At 35.0% G+C, this 26,987-nt stretch overlaps 1 protein-coding gene across 2 annotated transcripts in view; it reads left to right on the top strand.

The window, feature by feature from the left end:
- The window catches only part of LOC100372193 (acetylcholinesterase-like), a 58,901-nt gene extending 32,767 nt beyond the window's left edge, over positions 1-26,134 (top strand). Inside the window, exons 2-4 of one of the 2 annotated variants that reach the window (XM_085492422.1) lie at positions 23,238-23,289; positions 24,354-24,586; positions 25,581-26,134. In XM_085492422.1, the coding sequence (XP_085348548.1) occupies positions 23,238-23,289; positions 24,354-24,356 (55 nt within the window). In that variant the 3' untranslated portion in view covers positions 24,357-24,586; positions 25,581-26,134. Of the gene's footprint in view, positions 1-23,237; positions 23,343-24,353; positions 24,587-25,580 lie in introns of those variants that run through there. The other variant, XM_085492421.1, reaches the window with a different exon arrangement.
- Positions 26,135-26,987: the final 853 nt, after the last annotated feature.

Raw genomic sequence — 26,987 nt, 5'->3', positions numbered from 1 at the left:
TCTTCGATTGGTTGAACACGCTATGATCTAAATAACATAAATAATTTCCTATACAAATATGATCTACGATTGGTTGAACAGGCTATAATCTGAATAATATGAACAATTTTCTATACAAATATGATCTACGATTGGTTGAACACGCTATGATCTAAATAATATGAATAATTTCCTATACAAAGATGATCTTCGATTGGCTGAACACGCTACGATATAAATAATATGAATAATTTCCTATACAAATATGATCTACGATTGGTTGAACAGGCTATAATCTGAATAATATGAACAATTTTCTATACAAATATGATCTACGATTGGTTGAACACGCTATGATCTAAATAATATGAATAATTTCCTATACAAAGATGATCTTCGATTGGCTGAACACGCTATTATCTAAATAACATGACTAATTTTCTATACAAATATGATCTACGATTGGTTGAATACGTCATGATCTGGAGAATATGAATAATTTCCTATACAAATATGATCTACGATTGACTGAACACGCAATGATCTAAATAACATAAATGATTTGCATACAAATTTGATCAAGGATTGACTGAGCACGCTATTATTTAAATGACATGAATAATTTCCTATACAAATATGATCTACGATTGACTGAACACGCTATGATCTAAATAACATGAATAATTTTCTATACAAATATGATCTACGATTGGTTGAACACGCTATGATCTGAATAATATGAATAATTTTCTATACAAATATGATCTACGATTAGTTGAAATGACCATGATCTGAATAATACGATTAATTTTCTATACAAATATGATCTACGATTGGTTGAACACGCTATGATCTGAATGATATGAATAATTTCCTATACAAATATGATCTACGATTGGTTGAACAGACAAAGATCTAAATAGCATAAATAACTTCCTATACAAATATGATCTACGATTGTTTGAACAGGCTATGATCTAAATACATTGAATAATTATCTATACAAATATGATCAAGGATTGACTGAACACGGTATGATCTAAATGACATGAATAATTTCCTATACAAATATGATCTACCATTGCCTGAACACGCTATGATCTAAATAACATAAATAATTTTCCATGCAAATATGATCAAGGATTGAATGAACACGCTATTATCTAAATGACATGAATAATTTTCTATACAAATATGATCAACGATTGGTCGAACACGCTTTGATCTAAATAATATGAATAATTTTCTATACAAATATGATCTACGATTGGTTGAACAGGCTATAATCTGAATAATATGAATAATTTTTTATACAAATATGATCTACGATTGTTTGAACACGCTATGATCCGAATAATATAAATAATTTCCTATACAAATATGATCAACGATTGGTTGAACAGGCTATGATCTAAATAACATAAATAATTTCCTATACAAATATGATCTACGATTGGTTGAAAAGGCTATGATCTGAATAATATGAATAATTTTCTATACAAAATTGATCTACGATTGGCTGAACACGCTATGATCTCAATAACATGAATAATTTCCTATACAAATATGATCAACGATTGGTCGAACACGCTTTGATCTAAATAATATGAATAATTTTCTATACAAATATGATTTACGATTGGTTGAACAGGCTATAATCTGAATAATATGAACAATATTCCATACAAATTTGATCAACGATTGGTCGAACACGCTTTGATCTAAATAATATGAATAATTTTCTATACAAATATGATCTACGATTGGTTGAATAGGCTATAATCCGAATAATATGAAGAATTTTCTATACAAATATGATCAACAATTGGTCGAACCCGCTATGATCTAAATAACATGAATAATTTCCTATATAAATATGATCTACGATTGGTTGAACACACTATGTTCTGAATAATATGAATAAATTTATACAAATATGATCTACAATTGACTGAACACGCTAGGACCTAAATAACATCAACAATTTTCTATAAAAATAAGATTTTCGATTGGCTGAACACGTCATGATCTGAATAATATGAATAATTTTCTATACAAATATGATCTACGATTGGCTGAACAGGCTATGATCTAAATAACATGAATAATTTTCTATGCAAATATGATCTACGATTGGTTGAACACGCTACGATCTGAATAATATGAATAATTTCCTATACAAATATGATCTACGATTTTTTGAACAGACTAAGATCTAAATAACATGAATAATTTCCTGTACAAATATGATCTACGATTGGTTAAACAGGCTATGATCTGAATATTATAAATAATTTTCTATACAAATATGATCTATGATTGGTCGAACACGCTACGATATAAATAATATGAATAATTTTCTATACAAATATGATCTACGATTGGTTGAACAGGCTATAATCTGAATAATATGAACAATTTTCTATACAAATATGATCTACGATTGTTTAAACACGCTATGATCTGAATAATATAAATAATTTCCTATACAAATATGATCTACGATTGGCTGAACACGCTATGATCTAAATAACATGAATAATTTCCTATACAAATATGATCTACGATTGGTTGAACACACTATGTTCTGAATAGTGTGAATAAATTTATACAAATATGATCTACGATTGACTGAACACGCAATGACCTAAATAACATGAACAATTTTCTATAAAAATAAGATTTTCGATTGGCTGAACACGTCATGATCTGAATAATATGAATAATTTTCTATTCAAATATGACCGACAATTGGCTGAACAGGCTATGATCTAAATAGCATGAATAATTTGCTATACAAATAAGATCTACGATTGGTTGAACAGACTAAGATCTAAATAACATAAATAATTTCCTATACAAATATGATCTACGATTTTTTGAACAGACTAAGATCTAAATAACATAAATAATTTCCTATACAAATATGATCTACGATTAGTTGAACAGGCTATGATCTGAATATTATGAATAATTTTCTATACAAATATGATCTACGATTGGCTGAACACGCTATGATCTAAATAACATGAATAATTTCCTATACAAATATGATCAACGATTGATCGAACACGCTACGATATAAATAATATGAATAATTTCCTATACAAATATGATCTACGATTAGTTGAACAGACTAAGATCTAAATAACATGAATAATTTCCTATACAAATATGATCTACGATTGGCTGGAGACGCTATGATTTAAAGAACATGAATAATTTTCTATGCAAATATGATCTACGATTGGTTGAACACGCTATGATCTAAATAACATAAATATTTTTCCAGACAAATATGATCAAGGATTGACTGAACACGCTATTATCTAAATAACGTGAATAATTTTCTATACAAATATGATCTACGATTTGTTGAATACGTCATGATCTGAATAATATGAATAGTTTCCTATTCAAATATGATCTACGATTGACTGAACACGCTATGATCTAAATAACATAAATATTTTTCCATATAAATATGATCAAAGATTGGCTGAACACGCTAATATCTAAATAACATGAATAACTTCCTATATGAATATGATCTACGATTGGTTGAACAGGCTATGATCTGAATAATATGAATAATTTCCTATACAAATATGATCTACGATTAGTTGAACAGACTAAGATCTAAATAACATGAATAATTTCCTATACAAATATGATCTACGATTGGCTGGAGACGCTATGATTTAAAGAACATGAATAATTTTCTATGCAAATATGATCTACGATTGGTTGACCAGGCTATGATCTGAATAACATGAATAATTTTCTATACAAATATGATCAAGCATTGACTGAACACACTATGATCTGAATAATATGAACAATTTTCCATACAAATATGATCTACGATTGTTTGAACTCGCTATGATCTGAATAATATGAATAAATTTCTATACAAATTTCATCTACGATTGTTTGAACACGCTATGATCTAAATAATATTAACAATTTCCTGTAAAAATAAGATCTTCGATTCGCGGAACACGTCATGATCTGAATAATATGAATAATTTTCTATTCAAATATGATCTACCATTATCTGAACACACTATGATCTAATTAACATGAATAATTTTCTTTACAAATATGATCTACGATTGGTTGAACAGACTATGATCCGAATAATATGATTAATTTTCTATACAAATATGATCTGCGATTGGTTGAACACGCTATGATCTAAATAACATAAATATTTTTCCAGACAAATATGATCAAGGATTGACTGAACACGCTATTATCTAAATAACGTGAATAATTTTCTATACAAATATGATCTACGATTTGTTGAATACGTCATGATCTGAATAATATGAATAATTTCCTATACAAACATGATCTACGATTGACTGAACACGCTATGATCTAAATAACATAAATATTTTTGGCTGAACACGTCATGATCTGAAAATTATGATTAATTTCGTCTACAAATATGATGTACGATTGGTTGAACAGGCTAAGATCTGAATAACATGAATAATTTCCTATACAAATATTTTGATTATTGAGTTGACTATACATTATTATTTAAATGAAGAGCTAGATGTAGATGACGTTTGTACGCTTATTTTCGTCGTAGATTTAACTCAAATGTCAAATGTGGTCACATAGTCTCACTGTAAATGGTTAGTGCATTTGTTCAAAAAAGTACTCTTCAAAACACGGATATTGCATATAAATGTGGCAGGTACTCAAAGACACGTTTGACGCTTAAAAACATATGCCGCATCCCACACCTTGAAATCCAGAGGGAGTAATTAATTTCGGACTGAATACTTATGATAAACGTCTGTTGACCGGTCAGTAAAAACGTGCATAAACGGAATGAACAAATAATAAGGTGCAGAAGTTTAAAATGATGCAGTGGTTCACATACGGCCTAACTAAAATTTCCCCACACCAAACTAAAGTTTTTTTTTATTGTTTTCTCAATGAAATGTTGATGTACCCCTGAACTACGTGCTCTAGAATAACGGTCGAGTGTGTACTTGCAATGAGTATTCGAGAATAATGGAAATTTTACTGTATACCATACACGTCCGAATTGAAGTAAAACTGTCGAACGGCAATGCGAAAACCCGTTAACAGATAACGTTACGTTTTAGGCAATAGCGAACAATAGACGCAGTGGTGTGGCTATAAAATACGATCTCTGTGAGAGAAATTCAATGCTACATGATTTTATTATGTCTAAGAAAGGTGTCAACACTATTTGGAATACGGCATATAACACATATATCTGTTGCACAAGCAGATTTCAGTAGTGGCAGATTTCAACACAAATGGCGGTGTGGATGCAGCATATATAAATAATCATATCAATCTTTATTCCCGCCAAAAATGACAAGTGTTTGGCGTTTATATGGTCAAAAAAATGGTTTGGAGAAGAAAATACTATTATGTAGTCAATAATCCTCATAACTGTTGACACCAGTTTCGGTTGTCGTAGTTGTTAGAAGTTGGCTATCATTATTGCATTGGTTTTGTATCTGAAACGGGAACGTAATTCAACAGTTGTGCAATAATTGTTCTCAACACAGACTGTCGTCACGACAAACAATCTGCTGTACGTGTGGCTTCTTTGTTAGGAAATATAACGCTTACATGATTAATAAATTGATTGTTTTAATTCAATTCATCGCCGTGTTAGGCTTGACACGCCTATGATGTAGCATAGCCAAAAACAATTTCGTGAGCACGACATATAGCCAGTTAATTAGAACACAACAAATTATCTTGTAATTTATACGTATACTAGCATTGAATATCGAATATTGATATCGCTAAATTTAATTTAATTCTCCGTTGTCTGTCAATTTATATTATTCAAACATTGTTATTATTAGTTGAAATGTAATGGATTGTACCTATAAGTATTAATTAAAGGCAATCGACATATATTCAGTGTGTACGGTCTAGTTTTGTTATCGTTTTGCAAATCCGCATTACCATGGTGTGTGTATCGCGTGGCTTTAAACAATTAATTTGTTAATCATGTGTTATATCACCTGAACAAAAGGACCACGCATATGTCTTGCAGTTTTATCGTATGGGGACCATTCTGGCATTTCACAACTGGTACTATACGAGATGTCTCAGTTTTAGATACTAAACCAATAACTATTAGTTTAGTATAGTGATATCAACATTCTAACATTGTTATGTTGATATGTGATTTTAACGGTGTTGAATCACATTTACTATCGCAATAGGATTATTTTAAATGAAATAATATTTATGATAGCTTTTATCTCAAGTCTCGGGATAACTTTCTTGCCATCTTTAAAATAATAGATCTACTAACAAATCTAAAATGTCGATCAATTACAAATTGTGCCCATGTGGTTCAAAAATAAAGAAAAATACAACAAATTTTCAAAATATCGCATCCACATTTTTGATGAAGAAATGCCATCGTAATGTGAATGGTTTATGAGAAATATCTCATCGGTAGAAAAATGCAATCAAAGACCCGAATGCAGCACTCATTGTTCAGTTCCTATAACCCATTTGAGTCGAAGCATATGTACATAGCAGAATTCGACACGTCGAAAAAAATATTCTTCGTTGTTTGGTCTGGAACATTCTTGTATGTCAGCTTAGTCAGCTAAATGTTTTATTATAAATTCTTTTAAAAGATAACGTAGACAACTTTTTTTATTTTATTTTTTTATTATCTTGGTAGAAATTGTTAACTATTAAGCGATGTGAAATGCAAATGCGCATGTTCCAGGTTCACCTATATGCACATGTAGTTCGTAGCATACGCGCCGCACAAGTGAATCGAACGAATTTATTTATTTATTTGTTATGATTAATAATACAGCGTAGTTGTAACGGCAGCAATCATGTGGTCCGTTCCATTCGGTTTTAAAACTGTGCTGTTAAACCCTGCAGAATTCAAAGCATTGAGATTCAATATTCGGAAAGTAATTTGTAAAAAAAAAAAGACAATTCTATCCCCGGAAACCCGATATCAACGCAGTAACCAACGGGCATACTGAATATCATGAAAAAGCTAGTGATGCGCTATGGAGATACGATTAGAAGTTCAATCTTTTATCTCTGAACGAAATCTCCAGAGCAGACGTCGATCTTGATACGACTATATGGGGCACCTGGCGCCGATCAACATTAATTCCCATGTGACTCCGTGTCATGTATCTCTCCTAGATTACTTTGTTATTAAGACATGGAGCTGACAGCCAATTGACTCAAATACAGCTTAGATTTAATAAGGAAGTATTAGACTTGGGGTAGTGATATCTAAGAATGCAACACGCAGATACCCTGTGAGCAATACGCAACCAGTCAGTACTATTATACTGAATAACATTAATAGTTAATAGATAGTTAGTGTAATAAAAAATAAAGTGTTATCAGTATTTTTTAGTATAAATTTGAATATAAATGTGCAGATATTCTCAGAGGTCATTGTAATCAAAATCACACTATTACAAATCTTCAAATCATGACAGTTTTAATTTCTTTTAGGCACTCCAAATCGACTGAAGCGACGGAATAATTCTATTTTGGGTTGACATGTTCCCAAAATCTAATCTTTTTTTCGCGGAGAGGGATTTGTGCGTAGGGACTATTCAAATCACGTGCAGGCAGCTCATCTTTATAGGGTTATATCAACCAATATTAGAAAGCGCCTCTATCACCGAAGAACAGTCCGTAACACGAGTTCTGATTGGTACGAGACATGAATGAATTTGCATTGTCATTTGGTCAAATCATTTAGTTGAAGAGGATGTCATCAGCGACCGGAATTGAAAATGAATGGAAACTCTACCTATTTAGATCTCATTGTGAGAAGTATAGTGCACAATTAGCTTAAATACAATTTATAAAATGTAATTATAAACACCTGGTTGTTTATATCATCTGTTTATTTTTTCGAGGCAGAAAATTAGTGGGATTGAATAACTTTACCTGGCTTTTTTTTAATGTACTGAAATTTGTGAAAATGATAAACCCAATGTGCATTTCGTGAATTCTAGCAAATTCAATATATATCTTTCCATACTTTCCATATTTGTTTACAAATATTAGTATTTGTATAAAGTGGAGGCCTGTTTTTAAATGAAAATACCCGGAATTTATCCATTTTACACTATATAAAAGTCTGGTATGCACAAAATATATGCACGAGTCGAAGGCTATTTTTTATATGGATATGCATAACTAAAGTGGATTGTGGAATAACGAGTATTATTACATATGTACTGCAGTTTATTTTGATTCGTCCCTGAAATCGAGTACCGTTTTTCGAAACATAGCAGAAATAAACAATATTAACAAGTACGATATTTTTCTCTTGGGGTACGTGAATATACTTGCTGAGTGAAAAGAAATTTGAACAAGAGTAATGGTACCTTTAGCCAGTCACTTATTTTGACAAAAACTAATTTGCATATCACCCATGCAATAATGTTTTCGGTATTTTCACGGTCGATATGCAAATGAACATGGTATTTTCATCGGCGACCGAATTATTTTTATTTTGTAAACACATTTTCGTCTGCTATTTTTGTCCGGTTCGAATCGTCAAGCAACATTTTTGGCGTGTTAGGCGTACATCACATGGAATACTACGATTGAGAGAACTTAATGTATGTTGACCACCTGAAAACTGAGTTTTATACACCTTGAAGGGCTCTCAAAAGATCCACCAGCAGTGAAATCAGCGATCACTATGCAGTCGCAACCATCAACATCGAGATACCAGGTTTCTGTTGGCGACGTTACGGCGTTACTCAGTTCCAAATAAAAATTACCAACGCCAAAAGAGCATTTTAACATTTTAACCGGTAACCAAGACTCAGTCAATCCACGACCAGCAAGCAACAACCGCTGTCGACGAAAGTCATCCCATCAGTGAAGTACCGCAGTTGCACGGCTTGTTTGCCAATGCACAATTCTGTGGCAGAACTTTTAACTTCAATATAAACTGTGTATCATAGTCGTCCAGTTCAAGTTCTGGTTCTGTCATGCTCCCAACTAAACGTCAACGAGTTATTTATTCGGACAGTGACTGAGATTAGACGTCTGATTATTTTAATTTCAAACAAACAGTGACGCTCGTTCTCCGGGCGCGTTCTACACTGACACGCGCTGCTAGGGCGTAACACTATATTGAAACATATTAATGGGCAATGGGGTTGCCCGACCTCAATTCCATCCCGGTTTGTTGCACGTTCTTTCTTTAATATGAAATAATCAAACATGGAACATATGTAATAATAAAAGAACCCCACACCCTGCCCGTGGCTTTCGTTGCGTATGGAAGTTATTTTCACTCGAGATGCGGTGTATTCTGCTGAACTTTCACTCGCTTCGCTCGTGAAAGTACGGCCGCAGGATACACGGCATCACTCGTGAAAATAACTCCCATACCCTGTCCCATACGCAACGAAAGCCACGGGCAGGGTATGGGGTTCTGTCATATTATATTATACCAGGAGTGCGTTCGCGCCGCTCCCTCGGGGTGCCCGAGTGACATGGCAGTAGTAACCCGTGGCAACGAAAGGGTTCCCCGAGGAAGAAGTTTACACTAACGTAATCCGGGGAAGTAGTATCACGTGATCGTATTGGTCTGTTGCTATGCGAGCGAAACTCGTGTAAAATGTATAAAATTGATTTTAAAATCACGCCCAGTTGCATTTTATGTTTGAGAAAATCTCCTAAACACCTTTTTACCTATAGATTTCGTCGTTCGGTATCTTTTTCCCAAACTTTCATGGCTCTGCAAGCAGGGGCGGTAAAAACTGCCCCAAGTCGCCCCAGTTGTGACGTCACCTAGCAGTCGAACGAAAACTGGGCAGACGCGAGGCACCCCGGAGCACCCCGAGGCGACGACGCGAACGCACTCCTGTATATTGACAATTCGATAAAACTAGTGAAAAAAAGAGTTTATTTTCATCTACTAAAAGATCATGATTATGGCCCTTGAACATGAATATTTATAAGAATAGTATGTAGTTGTACGCATACAAAAATTCCATGCGCAACACCGTTCAAATTGAATACAAACTAATTTTTATTCCGCATGAAAAAGAAACGTATCCACGGTGACTATAGCAGCATAAATACAAAAATTAGCATAACAAAAGATGACCTTTTACTGACTGCGTGGAAAACGTGGAAAATCCGTTGTTTTAATGATCCAAACTGTACACGACCCTGTATTTCAAATCGCGTTGACGCAGTCAGTAAAAGGTCAGGAAGGTCATCTTTTGTTATGATAATTTGTGTGTTTACGCTGCTCTATTCACCATGGATACGTTTCTTTTTCAAGCGGAATAAAAATTAGTTTGTATTCACTAATATGGGATATGTTTTTATTAATATATTTTTCCTTAACTTCTTCTTTACATTTGTTTTACAAAGTTGTGTTTATATATATGCTATTCAATTTTCACCTTCCTTTCTTTCGATTGTCAACCTTTAATTGTATAGTGTCAATCTGAGCGTGACCTAATTCGTGGTTATGGGGGCACTTTACAATGATGCCATTACTGCGTTGCATTGTGGGATATTTATATATGAGTAACGACGGGCGTTGGAATACAGTGTATGTAAACCTGTTGTAGGCAATTATTCCGTATCAGCACCGCATATAAAGTATTTTGAAGTCTGCGTAACTGGTAAATGTCGTCGTAAATGGCGATCTCAGACACGGTGTGTGTCTAAGTACGAAACCCGAACCAGACACTTTGCAACCGCCTTGATGAATGTATTGTGCCGTATTTTGACCCTGGATTGTGACCTTGCATTCTGGCTACATTTACTACCCTTTCATACCACTTCAGTTTCCTTTCATTATTTCATCATTATTTTCATCCTTTCATCATTTCATCACGATATTTAATGTTTAAAACCAACCTTGATTTCACTCACTCACTAGTCACTCTAGTTTTTACTTTTCTAAAATTATTTTACGATCAAAAGACTTTCCACTCCCATCATGCAATCCCCCATAGTACTTCCGGAAACACAGAGGCGATCGCCAGTATATCTGCAAATAACCTCGCTCTCAGGAGCTGAGGAATCAAAGCTGCAAGGCGTTGCCTCCAAACAAACAGCCAATCACACGAAAGTTTTACACATCATAACACAATTGATTAATCGTTACTACATTAAGAAAACCACTATCATAGTGTTAACGTCGGTTTATATTTATAGGCGCTAATGATCTTGCAATAACATTCCACAGTTGACATTAATATACATCATTAGTTCTGGACTCTGGCCATATACCCTTCAAGATGCCGCATAAGCTTGAAAAGTACAAGCTCATGAGAACGTGTCGATAGATCTTAGCCAGTCCTGCCATCTGGCCTCATCATTCAGCCGTTATCGGTAAATGTCATGGCAACCACCAAGAAGCAGAAATATAAATCATGACACAACCCCCTTTTCAAATTCTGCTTATGCACTCCGGGCATAATTTTCCCATGTCAAAGATGTCGTCACACTTATATTCCACACGTCAAATACATCAACACTCGTCATGCAAATAAAACACACACTAATATAACAAAATGTATAGTTTCAAAAGAGTAAAAACAATGATTAAATACAATGACTATACGTCTAAATACATTGGTTATACATTCAAACACAACGGTTATAATTCTAAATATAATGGTTATACATTCAAACACAACGGTTATAATTCTAAATACAATGGTTATAATTTCAAATGTCCTACTCTACCAAGGAGAGGTGCCAACACTTCTCTTGTTACCCAAATATTCAGCATTTGGTTTTCCTACCTATTGCATATCATTAATATCTCTTTGAATTTGGGTATAAACCTCAGCCAATCCCACTAGCAATCTGTAATAATTCCCTACACCTTCTATGGCTGTGCACACACTATCTTTCCAGTTTGGTACCTTAATGGTCCAGGTCAAAGGAATCACACGTTCCTCATTATGTAGTTTGTATTTCAAATCACCCCCATCAATATTTAACACAGACGTGAATATGCCCCGCTCGATGGTCAAATTTTCGATTACGGGTCGCTTTGCAAAGGCCAATTGACTCGGAGACACGTACAGGGTCATGACATTTATTAAGACATACAGCTTGTCATTTGATATCTCTAAAATCAATTTCGTATGGGGCAACTTAGGCGCACAATACATTATAGAGAGTGGTTACGATAATATTTATACAACCGAATAATCGCCAATGTCAATAAGAATCCTGAACACAATAAAATTATAATTAAGGTTTTGTTTCAAAATTGGATCACGGAATTCAAATCTCGCAAGTGATGATCCGTAATTAACTCATCTACCGGCAATATAACGTTTTAGCCCGGGCCCTGGGAATGGTTGCAATCAATATACTCAAAGTTCTCATCTTACAAATTGTATATACCGACAGAATCATCGACCCTGTACATATAGTAGCCAGAATGATTTCAATTATAGTAATAGATTTAACCTCCAAAATTAGAAAGACAGGAGTTTCATCATTTGTGTCGCTGAATAATTTGTCCGCGATGGAATAATAAATTGGTTTGTTTTTCTTCAGTAAATCCGCCGTCCTGTTTAAATCCACTACCAAACGTGCGTCAGAACGTACAATCTCATCCCAATTTCACCTATTAATGGTTATATAAGGGAGTTTCACTCTTCTCGGATTCTTATACATTGATTCTCCTGTAATTATCTGTAATAAGTTATTTGGGTCATAAAAGGGTATTAAGAATGGCAAATTTACCGGATCCAGAAACGGTGGTATATAAAAAATATCTGAATGTATAGTGCATCCACATGGCAATTTAATTATACACATTGTACAACCTTCGATAGGCTCTGGGCTTCTATCCCCGCATTCCATCGACCATTTTGTATTACTGCTATTTACTAAGATATTTCCCCTTCCTACTTCAAGAAACTTCGGGTTGTATACAGGATTAATTATTAAATCTATGTTACATGTATTATGAATTTTCTCTTTATTATCATAGAACAAAGCCTGCATACACGCCGACTTACGCATATTTATCACAGTAATTACGGAGGGACAATCTTTTACTGACAGACCACTACAAGTCGAAAATTGATCCGCACTCATTTCAATATAAGAGGTTTCATTTTCATTCACCCAGAAATACTCTGAAACTGACGTAACTTTTGTGCGCCCGTTATTTGCTGTATTATTATCAAAACGTTGAGGCTTATCACCTAAATCATAAGGGAGGGGCATAGACATGACTATCACCCTATACACCTTGAATATGTCATTTTTTTTATTGTAATGGGATCATAACCTGTATGTACACATTTTTGTAAGTATGCCGAAATGTCACTCTCGCATTATGGTAATAATAATTCAAATTTGTATATGCTATATTAAAATTAGGATATTTCCTTTGTACTTTCTTCCCTACCGCCCTTAATGCATTCCCTAACACCTTTGGTTCGACCAACTGCAAACCTTTCTTGTAATAACACGTCAATCGAATCCACCCTACATTGTGTCTCCCTTTCAAGTAACTGTAACGTTTGCAGCCACTGAACAGCATATCGAAACATTGAATGCGTTGATCGCCGTTCATAATTTAAATCTTTTTTGCCTCTTGATTGAGTACCATGTTATTCAAGCATTCTCTCCATTGCGATAAACTAGATACGATTGAATAAATCCCCTCGTGATTTTCCTTAATCCCATTTAAAGCATTTTCTATTATCTTATTCGTTGTGAAAACATTTGAATTTACATTTGATTTGTCATAACTTCGGTGGAACTTTCCAGTGTCGCTACATGTCGTCTTATAATATTTACGTCGTTCGACGTGGCTGTTCCAAATAAAGATTTCGACACTTCCCCTACAAAGTCTAATAGTCCCCTATTCTGTCGCTCATCGCCCAAATCTTGGCTCTCTATCTCTGGGAATAACACACGAAAAGCCCTCTCATCAGACATATAAAACTTATTCTGTTGCTCAATTAATTTCAAAACTTACCCATATTCCTCGCAAAATTTCGGGATAAGGGGAACTGTTATGTTTGCACATAATGACTCGTTCCCTCTCATCATCGGAATATCTAAATGAGGTAATGCGAACATATGGTGCCAATAAGTTAGACTGTTATCAATATTCGCTACTCATTCAAACAATACTCCATAATTGGGGCGCAGAACATAATCTCTCGTCTGCACAGATGGTTTCCATATTATGACCAGTAATACACTGATAAATATCAACGCTATTTTCATCTTGACACCAATTTCTCGGGAGACGCACTATAAAATTAGTAATGAAATGAAAAGAAAGGGATATGATACATGAAAATGATAAATCCGTGGTCATTTCGTGATCGTATGGCAGAATTAAGTACCCACCTAAAACGTTTCCTATGTTCTCACCAAAATGTCCACGGCATCATCGCTCGGCGTCTAAGCAAATGCGTGATCCCAAAATCAACTCGTACGCAGTTAAGATGCGGGAATAACACCATTACTTAGCGCCGCCCACTTTTCTTGTAACTTAACCATGGGTTTTATCATAGATTTACTCCACGCACATTGAGAAACGATACCCCATGAATGAACTCTTTAAACATTATTGTTAGTCATGAATGATGTGCGTCCCACGGTCTAAATAACGTTTCGCCTTGTCACACCTAATCTCTTTTTAAAATACTTCTGGCCTTATTCGACCCCATAAGGGGTATCGGATGGTTTTCTAAAAATAATCTCGCCTGTTTATTTAAATTTTCATAACACTCCTAAGAATTTTGATCCGCTGGATAACCTACCCATTTAATAAGATATTTTTTTCTACCATTTCTTAGTCGCCCCCTAATATTTTTTTCGATATCAAAACATCCGCTATTCTCACTGTTCAACTCTGTGTCTCTGGGCCCTACTGAACTATTTTCTCCTTCAGGTATATCATCTAAACTAGGAACAATTTCTTCAGTAATTCCCGTTTGAGTGGGTGGTGGTTCAATTTTAATTTCTGCATCGCTTCCATCAGTATTCACAATTTCAAATTCAGGGGTTTCCCTAATCCCAATCTCGTCATTTTGTTCTTCACGTAAGTCCCCATATTTTAACTTATTAACATGCATGATATTTTTGAATATTTTCCCATCACATACGCGTTGCAATAGGAAATTCACGGGAGATGCTTTTTCATTTTTTTTTGAAGATAAACACATTGTCAATCATTTGTGAAAATGTCAAAACAAAAGGGCAAAGCGTCTAGGAGCTATTTTTTTAAAGTTCTGGGATGTGCACTAAAAAGAAGCTGAGATAATTGCTAATTTGCATAACAATTCACTCAGTAAGAAGTTTGCTAATGCTCATAATTAAAATGGCTGTAACAGTTCCAAATTTAAATGTATTATCATTTTGTAAAAAGTTAAATATAGTGCATAATATGGAGATCCCGTCATTTTTTTCACCATGTTTCTCTTTTATTATTTATGTACAGCCTTGCTAAATCTTGCTAAGCATTCAAGGGAGATAATGTTTGCACCTGTTATTTATATTTTAAAATCGTGTTTTGAGTATGTTCCACTATTAACAATTCTACAAAATTTTAACAGTCTATAGCCAAGACTGTTTGGATAATAAAAAGCAAAAAAAAATCACTCCCAGGTGCCCATGAATCTGCATCTCTACCTTAACCCTGAAGTTGTTTTAGATGTATGCAAATAAACAATGTCCCCAACTTGGAAAGTACTCTCTTTCGCACGCCGATCAAAATAATATTTCATTCTTCCTTGATTAGCTTCAATGCATTTTAAAGCAGTTTCATGGGCGACCTTTAATTTCTCTTTTAGTAGTTCTGATTAATCTCAGGGTATTTTATTCCCTTGGTAGGGTTCTAATAATACTGTATCTATGGGCAACGTGGCCCGTCTCCTGGACGTCAAATAAAACAGCGTTTCCTGTCTGGCTACTCTATAAGCAAATAATGCAGCCGGTATAAATACGTCCCAATCTTCCTGTCTAGAGTCGCAAAACATACTTAATATTTGAATTTATGTTTGATTAAAACGTTCCGTATTCGCGTTGCATTGTGAGTTATATGGTGTCGTGTTGGCTTTTCTGATTCCAAACATTTGACAGGTCGCCCTGATTACTTCTGATAAGAAATTTTGACCCCTGTCTGATAAGAGACATCGTGGAGCACCGTATCTACATATAATTTCATCAAATAGAATTCTAGCTGTTGTGCGCACGGACATATTTTCTGTAGGAAACGCCTCGGCTCACTTAGTGAAGTAATCGATAAACACGCCCGAGTTTCATGTATGGGTCCAATAAAATCAACTCCGACCCTATGCCAGGGGGCCTTTTTTAATGGAACGAGGGGAGCCTTGGAGCGTAGTTTAGGAGATTTCCTAGTGGCACAATCTACACATCCAACTGTGGATTTCAGAAGCCATTTTCGGCCAATAATAACGCTGATTGAAGCATAGATTTTTGCAAACCCAAAATGACTCGCTGTCACTTCATTGTGAAATTGTTCTAAGATGCGATTTCTTAATTTATGTGGAATGACCAACTGTTTCACGCAATTCTGTTCCTTACTAAATCTATCCTTGGGGAACCAAAGGTGATACAATTTTCCATAAAAAGTTCATCCGTAGTATATGCCAATATTCGCGCTTTGCGCAGTTCAGGTGGTAGGATTCCATTTGTTAAATAAGCTATTATTTGGCTGAATTCTTGGTCGGTTTGTTGCATTTCACTAACATTGCACCAGCCTGTGTCTTCAGGCATTCCACCGACCATATTCCCTTCACAATGTATGTCTACCGGTCCATCATCGTTAATTTCTGGTTGGTCTCTATCAGTTATTAATGATATTATTCTGATTAAATCATCATCCTCCTCTAATTCTGTAGGCATTTGGGGCCCTTCATAGGTACGTCTAGACAATGCATCCGCGTTTTGGTGAATCTTACTGGGCATATGTACGACTTCAAAATCATACTGTTTCGGATTCGGCCTTTGGGCCTTACTAACCCAAATATATACTTTAAACTTGAATGGTCCGTTATTACCTTGAACCTTGCCTGTCTCAAATACAGGTCAAAATATTTATTTCCAACCGCTACAGTCAATGCTTCTAATCGAGTTATAGGATGATTGCGTTCTTCTGGGGTTAACGCCCGCCCACCATATGCAATAACTCTCTCACATGCGTCTTGCAATTGCAATAAAATAAGAAGCGTCACAACTTAATATAAACGGTTTCTCGAAATCGGTGTAGGCTAATACAAGTGGATTTGTTAACGCCTCCTTCAGCTGTTCGAATGCTCGTTGACATTCTTCTGTCCATTCAAACGTTACATTTTTACTAGTCATTGCGTTCAAAGGCCTCGCTATTTTCGCATATTGGAACACTAACTTTTTATAATAATTACAAATACCTAAGAATCCTCTTAAACTTCTTACGTCATGTGGAATGGGGAAATTTCTTATGGCTGCACATTTATCGGGGTCTGCCCTAATGCTGTCCTTACTTATTAAATGACACAAATACTTTACTTCCTTACAGGCGAATTTACACTTTGCCAACTTCAGTTTTAAGTTAGCCGCTCTCAACCTTCGAAATATTTGATTTAGGTCCTCTAAATGTTTCTCAAAAGTATCAAAAACACGATTATATCATTCAGATAAACCAAACAGCTCTTCCAATTTAATCCCTTAAGCACAATATTCATGAGTCGTTGGAATGAATGCCCACTTCCAGCGACTCCCATTGGACATCGGTTAAATTGATAATTCCCAGCATGGGTTGTAAACACTGTAAGTTCACGACTGTCTGGGTGCAAGTCTAATTGGAAATATCTACTTTTTAAATCAAGCATCGAAAAGTATTTGGGTTTGGCTATCCCTAAGGAGTCAAAACAATCTACAATTAGGGGTAATGGATATGGTTCTAATTTCGTAATAGCGTTTAAGGTAGAGATGCAGGTTTGTGGGCACTTGGGAATGAAATTTTTGTTTTTTGTTTTTTATTATCCAAAAGGTCTTGGCTATAGACTGTTGAAATTTTGTAGAATTGTGAATAGTGGAACATACTCAAAAAACGATTTTAAAATATAGATAACAGGTGCAAAATTATCTCTTTTGAATGCTTGGCAAGATTTAGCAAGGCTGTACATAAATAATAAAAAAAAACATTGTGAAAAAAGAAATGACGGGGTCCCCATATTATGCACTGTATTTAACTTTTTACAAAACGATAATATATTTAAATTTGAAACTGTAACAGTCATTTTAATTATGAGCATTAGCAAACTTCTTACTGAGTGAATAGTTATGCAAATTAGCAATTATCTCAGCTTCTTTTTAGTGCACATTCCAGAACTTTAAAAAAATAGCTCCTAGACGCTTTGACCTTTTGCTTTGAAATGTTCACAAATGATTGACAATGTGTTTATCTTCAAAACACCGTCAAGGCATTGTTTTCAGTTGAATAGTGTTACAGCAATGTACAGACAACTCGCCTGGGTGTTAATTTATGCATAAACTTGAAGTAGTGAAATTTGAGCTGCTGCCCTACAAAATTGACAACTGGTAGACAGTTTTCAAGACGGCGCTTTCTTCATTGTAAACAGATGTACCCATAAACCAATTTTGACAGGAAACAGAAGCATGGTTTAAAGGCTATTTTTTTTAAAATCACTTTTGACCAAAAATCACATTTGTGAGCATATTTGAAACTACAGTGTCCTTAAAAAATAAAATACTAACAAAACTTTAAAATTCATACAATAAGCTTTCCGAAAATATATAGTTTTGTTGACAAGGGAGGTCATCTTGGTTTCCTAATTAACTAATTAAAATACCTGTCAGGTAAACTGGATCTCTACCTTAATTTCCTATAATCGACACAGAATCTGTAAGCACCCCAGGTTCTGTAACCTAGACAACTGAAAAACTCTATTCTGACACAGAAGGGGAAATTATATCTTCACATAACATATCATCAATCTGTTTCTCAATTTCCGACCTTTTTTGAGGAGTAACTCTGTATGGTTGACAACTAATTGGGTCAGGGTCGCCAATCAATCTAATTTTATGTTGCATTACCTTTGTGTGGTCCATATGACCGGCAATCTCTGCAAACACATCTGCATTCATATTTAAGAAATTCTTTAATGTTTGTTTTTGTCAAGAGTTTAAATCAGCTCCCGTCATGTCAACATTAAAAGGGTTTACATTTTCACTAGGGTAATTATCATGCCTAAACTCATTCAAATTTAAAGGTTCTCTCTCTAAGCCAACGTCAATTATGCCAGTATCTGGGGTCAAGCATTGTATCATTCCAACCATAATACCTTAGGGAATTTGAATTTCTGTTTCCAATGGATTCATTTTTCTAATTGGCACCTTATTCTTCTGTATTTCGAAAATTCCCTTTGCAGTCAATAACCCGTACTTAGATAAATTATTCGCGCATCTATTCTCCGCAATCACGCCATTGGCATAGTGCGACCGTGTTTTACAGGTTATAATTTGTTGCGTTTTTGCGGGAATCGTGATACTCCTCTGTGTCCATATTTGGGATTTTGGTCCCAAGTGAAACGTTCGTGCTGAGAAATCAATAACTGCTTTATGTTCTGCAAGAAAATCTGTCCCTATTATTACATTACTTTTCGTATAGTCAACAATGTGAAAAGGAATTGTTACTTTTGGTTCAGCAATTTCTGTCTTGACATAGATCCGACCTCTGAGCGGAACTGTCTGGCCGCTCACAGTACGTGCTGAACTTCGAAAGAGGGGATATATTTTACGATTTCTCAAGCTTGGAAAATTTTGCATGAAACTTTTTGAAATAACCGAAATTTCTGCTCCTGTGTCTACCAATGCCCAAACATATCTGTCATTTATTTTTACCTTAATCAAACTACTACTATATATATCGGCTGATATTGAACACAAAAGAGGGCTCTCTACCATGTTCCCCCATGGATAGTTGGTCCATTTTCCGCCCTTCCTAAAATAGACTCTTTGGGTCCCCTTGTTTTTGGCCGTCACAATTTCTAGCAATATTGTTCAGTTTTCTGTGCCAATCTCTCTACTCTGAGTTTGATCGCTGATAATTCGGCGCTTGTCTTCTTCTTGTCTTCTGCTTGCATGTGACAAACTATTTCACTCAGTCAAGCCATTTGCCGTGCTTCGTCGATGGTTTGCGGCAGATGTGCTATCACTTGACCCTTAATGTCATTTCGTAGTCCGGCACAAAAATAACGCAATTGTTCTTCGGGTATCTTATGAAGTCGGGCACAACAGGACTTGATACTTGCTGTGTAATCTTCTACAGATTCATCGACTCCCTGTTTTCGCTCAGACAGTTCTTGTTCAAGCACCCAGTCTAAATTAGTCTTCTCGAAATACGCGATAAAGGCTGCAGTCAAAGCTTCATAATCATCCCTCACTTGTGCCGCCAATTTGTTTACCCAAATCTCGGCTGGACCCGCCATCAGCATCCTAAAACCTGCACTCTTTCTATCATCCGGTAGTTGGTTAAAATCTGCATATCCATTGAATTTCTGTAACCAATTTGTTGCATTCTCTGATTGTTTACCTTTAAACGGAGTTGGGACGATCCCCATGTTGACGGGTGTTGGACGATTTTGCAGACCATCAACAACTTCCTGTATTTCTTCTACTGCCTGTTGTGTCATTAGCTGATCACCCGCAATAGCTGATGTCATTTGTCCAAGATGTTCTGTCAGAACCTCACGAATTCCTTCCATTATGTGTGTTCTTTGTCTTGTTATCATACAGTTTTCACAAGATGTCTGTTTTGTGTTAAACACAGTGCCCAGGGTTCTCCAACACGTGTGATAGGTATTTTTGATGCTTTGAAGCCTTTCCCTTAGGTAACCAGGATTTGAATGTTTTCCACGTTGGACTCACAAAAAACACACAGAAGCTCAATTTGTGTCACCTTCGATTCTCTGACTGCCTCATGCTCTCTCCCCGAGACAGCTTCAAATCACTTTATCAACTTCTCAACTTATTAGCCAATTACAAGTTAGTATCAAAGCTGCAAGGCGTTGCCTCCAAACAAACCAATTACACCTCATAACACAATTGATTAATCGTTACTACATTAGGAAAACCACTATCATAGTGTCAACATCAGTTCCACATTTGACATTAATATACATCATTAGTTCTGGACTCTGGCCATATACCCTCCAAGATGCCGCATAAGCTTGAAAATTGCAAGCTCATGAGAACGTGTCGACAGATCTCAGCCAGTCCTGTCATCTGGCCTCATCATTCAGACGTTATCAGTAAATGTCATGGCAACCACCAGGAAGCAGAAATATAAATCATGACAATAATATGTCAATGTAAAATGAACGGTAGTAGATGGTGTCGTTTACTAAGTGATAATTGTCTACAGAATTCAAATTTTGAAAGATAATTATTTAGAGTATTCATATTCTGAGGCTTAATTTATAGTTATACGTAGTACTGGATCTCGTCTGATCTAAACTGATTGACAGATATAATATATTTATAACTAATGAATTTGGACTATGTATTAAATGTGATATTTATTCGTAATGTACATTTATATTGAGATATAATAATATAACTATTTGGAAATAACAAGAAATTGCATCATGAAAATATCACTAAAACTTTAACTATAATTCTATGTATTATACAATCAATTTAACAACTCGTGGACTGAACTAAAGTAATTAAATAAATCGAGAATGATATAGTGAGAATATTTGTACGAATATCAACTTAATAACTTTATTATGTGTTTGCTTTGCATTTAAGCATGCCCACCCTGCATAACTAATGGTATATTCCTTGCGTGCACGTTATGGGTGCTTTCACATAATATATTAACATAATATATTACTTGATACAGGAACAAAATGAATATATATATATATATATATATATATATATATATATATATATATATATATATATATATATATATATATATACAAATAATAGCATATATGTACTTGTTCAGCTAACTTAATTATCAATAACTCAGACTGCTTCTGAAAAGAATTAATGAACAACATTTGAAAGGTTTGATAAAAAATACTATTATTTGTACAATTCAAAATGAAAAGTCATAATACATGTGTTTGCTAGGATCGACAGCGCGGTCACGTTTGAGTACAACTTTAAATATATTAAAACTAGCAGACAATGTTTTCGTGCTCAATTGATTCAAGTCAGTGGCATACTAGGCTGAACAATCATCAATGTCCCCCGGGTTTTTATAATATAATGTCAATTCATTATATAGAAAAAAGACAGAGATATCAAGTAACATATATATAATGTCCTTACAATATCAGATTTATCAATAATTAATATTAGATTCGTTGTGAGTATTTTGTGTCGTTTGCATAAATGTATGCCGATCATAAACGTGGAAACCTTTTACCGTCGGTCAACGGGATCCCTTGTGCATTTAAGGAAATGTCTTCATTGTAATTCATATATGTAAATGATATGATACGTATCTGCAAATCAGGCATTAGATGGCAACATTTTCTAGTTCTACTACTTCTTCCTATTCCTGTGAAATTCGACGACATTGTATATTCAGATTTATAAGGTCAAACGCATTTTCTCTGACGAAGATTGAATCCTCCACTGCAACGTTAGGATATAAACATCCATCGAAACATTGTTACATTCATGACGTAGTCACCTTGGAAACGACACGATCGATCATATTCAATGTGACGGTAGAATTAGTATTGATTATGCCGCCACAGATTACATAGTTTGTCACTACAACGAGATATTTTTCCCGCCAAAACGTTGGAGAAACATTTCGTATCTTTGTGTATTTTTCTATAGTGTTATTTGGGGACTTAATGACAACGCACTGTATATTATTTCCATATCATGGGATATGTGCTATAATGAGCGACTCAAGATACAGTCATTGTTTAAGGAAGCATCCCCGTCCGAAGCCTCTTTTCACAAAATAATGGGCATAGTGGGTCCTTTATTTATTTAAAATACTCCTGTATGTACGGTTAATGAATATAGGGCAACAGTATGCTTGTAAAAAATTGACCCTGTTAGTTATTCGGGAGTCGAAAACGTTTCAATCCATGGCATATGGTGGTCATTCGTTTATTCTGTTGTATAATGCATTAATTAACTTGAGATTAGGACAAAGCGTTCAATCCCAAATGTTTCAAAAACACCAATATTTTTGCTGTTTTTAGCAGGTCTGTTATAAAAGATTCGTCCAGATCAGTCGCCGACGGATACAACGTACCGGTAAGCACGGGAAAAGGAAACGACGCATTTTATGCTGATTAGTCAGAGTTATAGAACATAATATTATCATTGGTTCATACTGGCGTGCTTGGAACGCCAGTCCAAGAGCTGGTGAAAACAGCTCAACTATGGGAAAACCTTTTGTAGGGGTAAACTTGGTATACTAATTAAGGGAAGTATAAACAACTAGCCTAAAGTACTGTTTTGCCGGGTGTGTTTGCATTCGACCTGCTAGCTGTCCCTGAAATAATAATGGAATGCAGGATGTGTGAAATTGTGGTGCCTCTTAGTCTTGAGATATGGATACATTGTTGCAATACTGTGTTTTAGCTTGATTAATTGATAGGCAGTGTAAATTGCAAAAGTTAACCATCACGTCATATATATATATCTGTCGCGGTGTCAAATCATCTGTTGAAAAATGTCAAAGATTTATGTCCTAATTGTGATATATGTCTGCTACAGGAGCACTGGCTCACCAAATCTGAACTTTAATTTTTACCTACAACTATTGATTATTTCTATGCTATTGGGAAATCTGCCATAGATGAGGAATCGGGAATACGTGTCGGGCGCCCATACGAAGGTGTGGCAGTACTGTGGAGGAAAACACTTGGGTCAACGAAATTAATTAAACGTTACAATGATATGCCTACTGACAGTGGACAATTACCATGAATACGTTGAATACCTACACAAAGTAGGTGGTTGTATTGATGATACAGTTTCTAAATGTGTACTCGTCATTGGGCATTGGAATGCTAAAGTTAATTGTAAGTTCGGTAAAGAAATTGATTCTTTCTGTACAAAAAACAGCCTTACTTGTTCTGACGTTGTCTTTTTGGGCACTGAAAATAACTTCACGTATGACAGTATTTCCTACTGCATCAAATCTCCCGCTTAGTATTTAGATTTCCTTTAAGAACACCAATCCCATGTTGATTACATTGTGTGTCTTTAGAGAAACAAGTGTGAGTACCATAACTGTGTTGACCTTGGCAAAAATTCTCGTGGATATCTTTCATTGTCACTCTTAGTTTTGTTTTGTTTTTCTCATTTTCTAGTGACCCCAACAACCCTTCAAGTCCAGTGTGGCCAAAGTACACGAAGAAGGAGCCTAAAATAATGAATCTCAACATTGAACTTGTCGAAAACAATGCCAATATTAGTGAATTTGGCAGGGTTAAGGAATGCGCACTCTGGAGCGATCTAATACCAAAGCTATCACATAATGTTGATGTCATAGACGGATTCCATCCAATATTTCTACCAACTGTCGATATGGTTCCTGCAGAAGGTGAGAACCAGGAAGGGTAGCCCTCATTTATGTATCACCTCAACCTCTAATCCACTGTCAAAATATATCTTCACAAATAAGAACAGTAACATTGAATGGTTGAAAATTTATATTTTGTGAAAAATTACAAATCTCTTGATATGCCTTGGTGAGCCACATTCTATCATGACTACAGTAAAAGTAGTGTGTATATCAGACAATGATGACCAAGGCTCGTTTCTCTGCCAGCTGCTTCACTGTTGTTCATATCAACCCGGTTTCCGATAGCGAAATTGACATATAATTGAAGTATCTTTAGCTACGTGCTGAATAGATTATATACATTTTCTTCACGAATTAGGAATTCACTCATTCTAAATGTTAATTATACTAGTGTGGGAATACTGATATCTGAATGGTGGAAATGACCTAGTCATGTCATAAACATAACGCTTGACAGACAAATTGTCTGCAATAATGTTTAAAAGGCACAAATTACTGCTTGTAAGCCACATGTTCGGGGTTCTAACTTGTTATATCTTAGGAGTGCGGTGTCATCAACTCTAATCCAATAACATTTCGAAACAGCACAAATGAAACAAAAAATTGTGAAAAAGTATACCACATTAGATTTGATTTCTTGTTGTCACTTGTCTTGAATTGTACGAGTCATTTCGGCACAATCCTCAAATGAATGACTATTGTCATATAACATGCGGCTCTCTACAAAGCAGCTGTTTTATACTTTGTGACGTGTTGTGAATTTTGAAATTTGAATTTTGAGTAGAATGAACTTTATCTGTAAGTCGATCCTCTATGCTACTAACTGAGTGAAATTGGCGCCATTCCCACTGTCGATGTAGATCACTCATATTACGTACATTGTGAAACAAATACACGACCAAATAAGCTAACTGCTGTGATCAACAGTGCGTCATTTCTTTGTGTCCACCGATATACGTAACCGAAGTACTAAGTCGTGTCGTCATTGAAATGCAATTTGTTCTCATTGCAGGATCCGCATCGGCGATGACGTGTGCAACATCTCTGGTTATGACGTCACCGAATACCATAGTTTGCATGTTACTTGTACATGTATCATTGTATATGATTTAATTAGTTACCCCCGACGCAGTAATACTGTATGTATGAGTTTAGAGGCAATGTGCTTATATGTGGAACGCAGTACATGCGAAAAGTAAACGGAAAGATACAATGAATTACACGTAATTGTACAGATGTTTAACAAAAGATATATTATTGATGATGTGAATGTAGACCGCGTTTCGCCTCGTTTCATGTCTAGTGAGCTACGATTTGATTGTGATTTTTTCTATGGAACTTAAATTGCTAGACTGTGTTAAAATGAACATCTGTAAGGTGTTTATTTTTATTTTTGATTCGGTCATACGAACCGAGTGTCTGTCATGTTGTCGTGTTCGAGTTAGTCACTGTAGTATTGTTCATGTAAGCCCTATTATGTAACTAATGTACTCGAGGACTCTGATTATACACAATAATGTTGTAACTCAGGCTACCCTAAATAAATAAAATATAAATAAATATGAACTGGGTGCCTGTCAGGTGTGTAATGTTCAAAGACATTGCTGGGCGTATTTGGCAATTTTGTGATAAATTACTAATTGTATGTGCTAAAACATGTTGTCCACTACTGGCCGCACCATGAGTCGTGGCATAGTTGCCACACTGTATCTACGTCTTAACCCAATGAGATTAATATTGTCAAAGAAATATGTATCTAAAAATAAAACATTAAATAGAGATACTATTTCATTAACTGGCGTTGATGGCGCTATATCTAATTGTTGGCTGATGTCAAAGAGTGAAAAAAAACGAAATATTTTGACTGACGTGGTACTTCTTTTTATCCGGGATTATTAAAAAAATCTAGATTTGATAGATGCTATATTGATTGATTTGAACTATAAAAATTATAATTTAACAAAATTCTTGTTACCATGGGAATATAATGATATATTTGTATACAATAAGTCTATGACCAAGTATCTCAAGAACAGTGAGTAATTTTTCTACTTTGATAAATGCATTCAGAATGACATGTGGTTAATCTATTAATATAGCAAACAATGACATTATCAGCGATCATTGTAAGATCAGGTGAGTAAACCTGAGCTAATGGAACATATCTTTATTTCATTCATTCATTTGGCATGTATATGCGTATTTTCGTCTCAAATGCCTCAATAACAGTTGTACACTGTTCAACGTGCGTTCCTCTGGGTGGAGTGTGGCCGCCCTAGAGGTCGCAACCACAAGGTTAGAAATAAGAATACAAATACATTTATTTCTATTTATTGTAATACTTACTTCGTATTGTCTATTGAGATTGTTATATTTTGATAGATTTTTTGTTTTGTTTCTTTTGTCATAAATTCATAAA

The sequence above is a fragment of the Saccoglossus kowalevskii genome, chromosome 17 (genome assembly GCF_978046115.1).
Source record: "Saccoglossus kowalevskii chromosome 17, keSacKowa6.1, whole genome shotgun sequence".
In the NCBI taxonomy this organism is placed as follows: Eukaryota; Metazoa; Hemichordata; class Enteropneusta; family Harrimaniidae; genus Saccoglossus; species Saccoglossus kowalevskii.
This window is presented reverse-complemented; position numbering and strand designations above follow the sequence as displayed.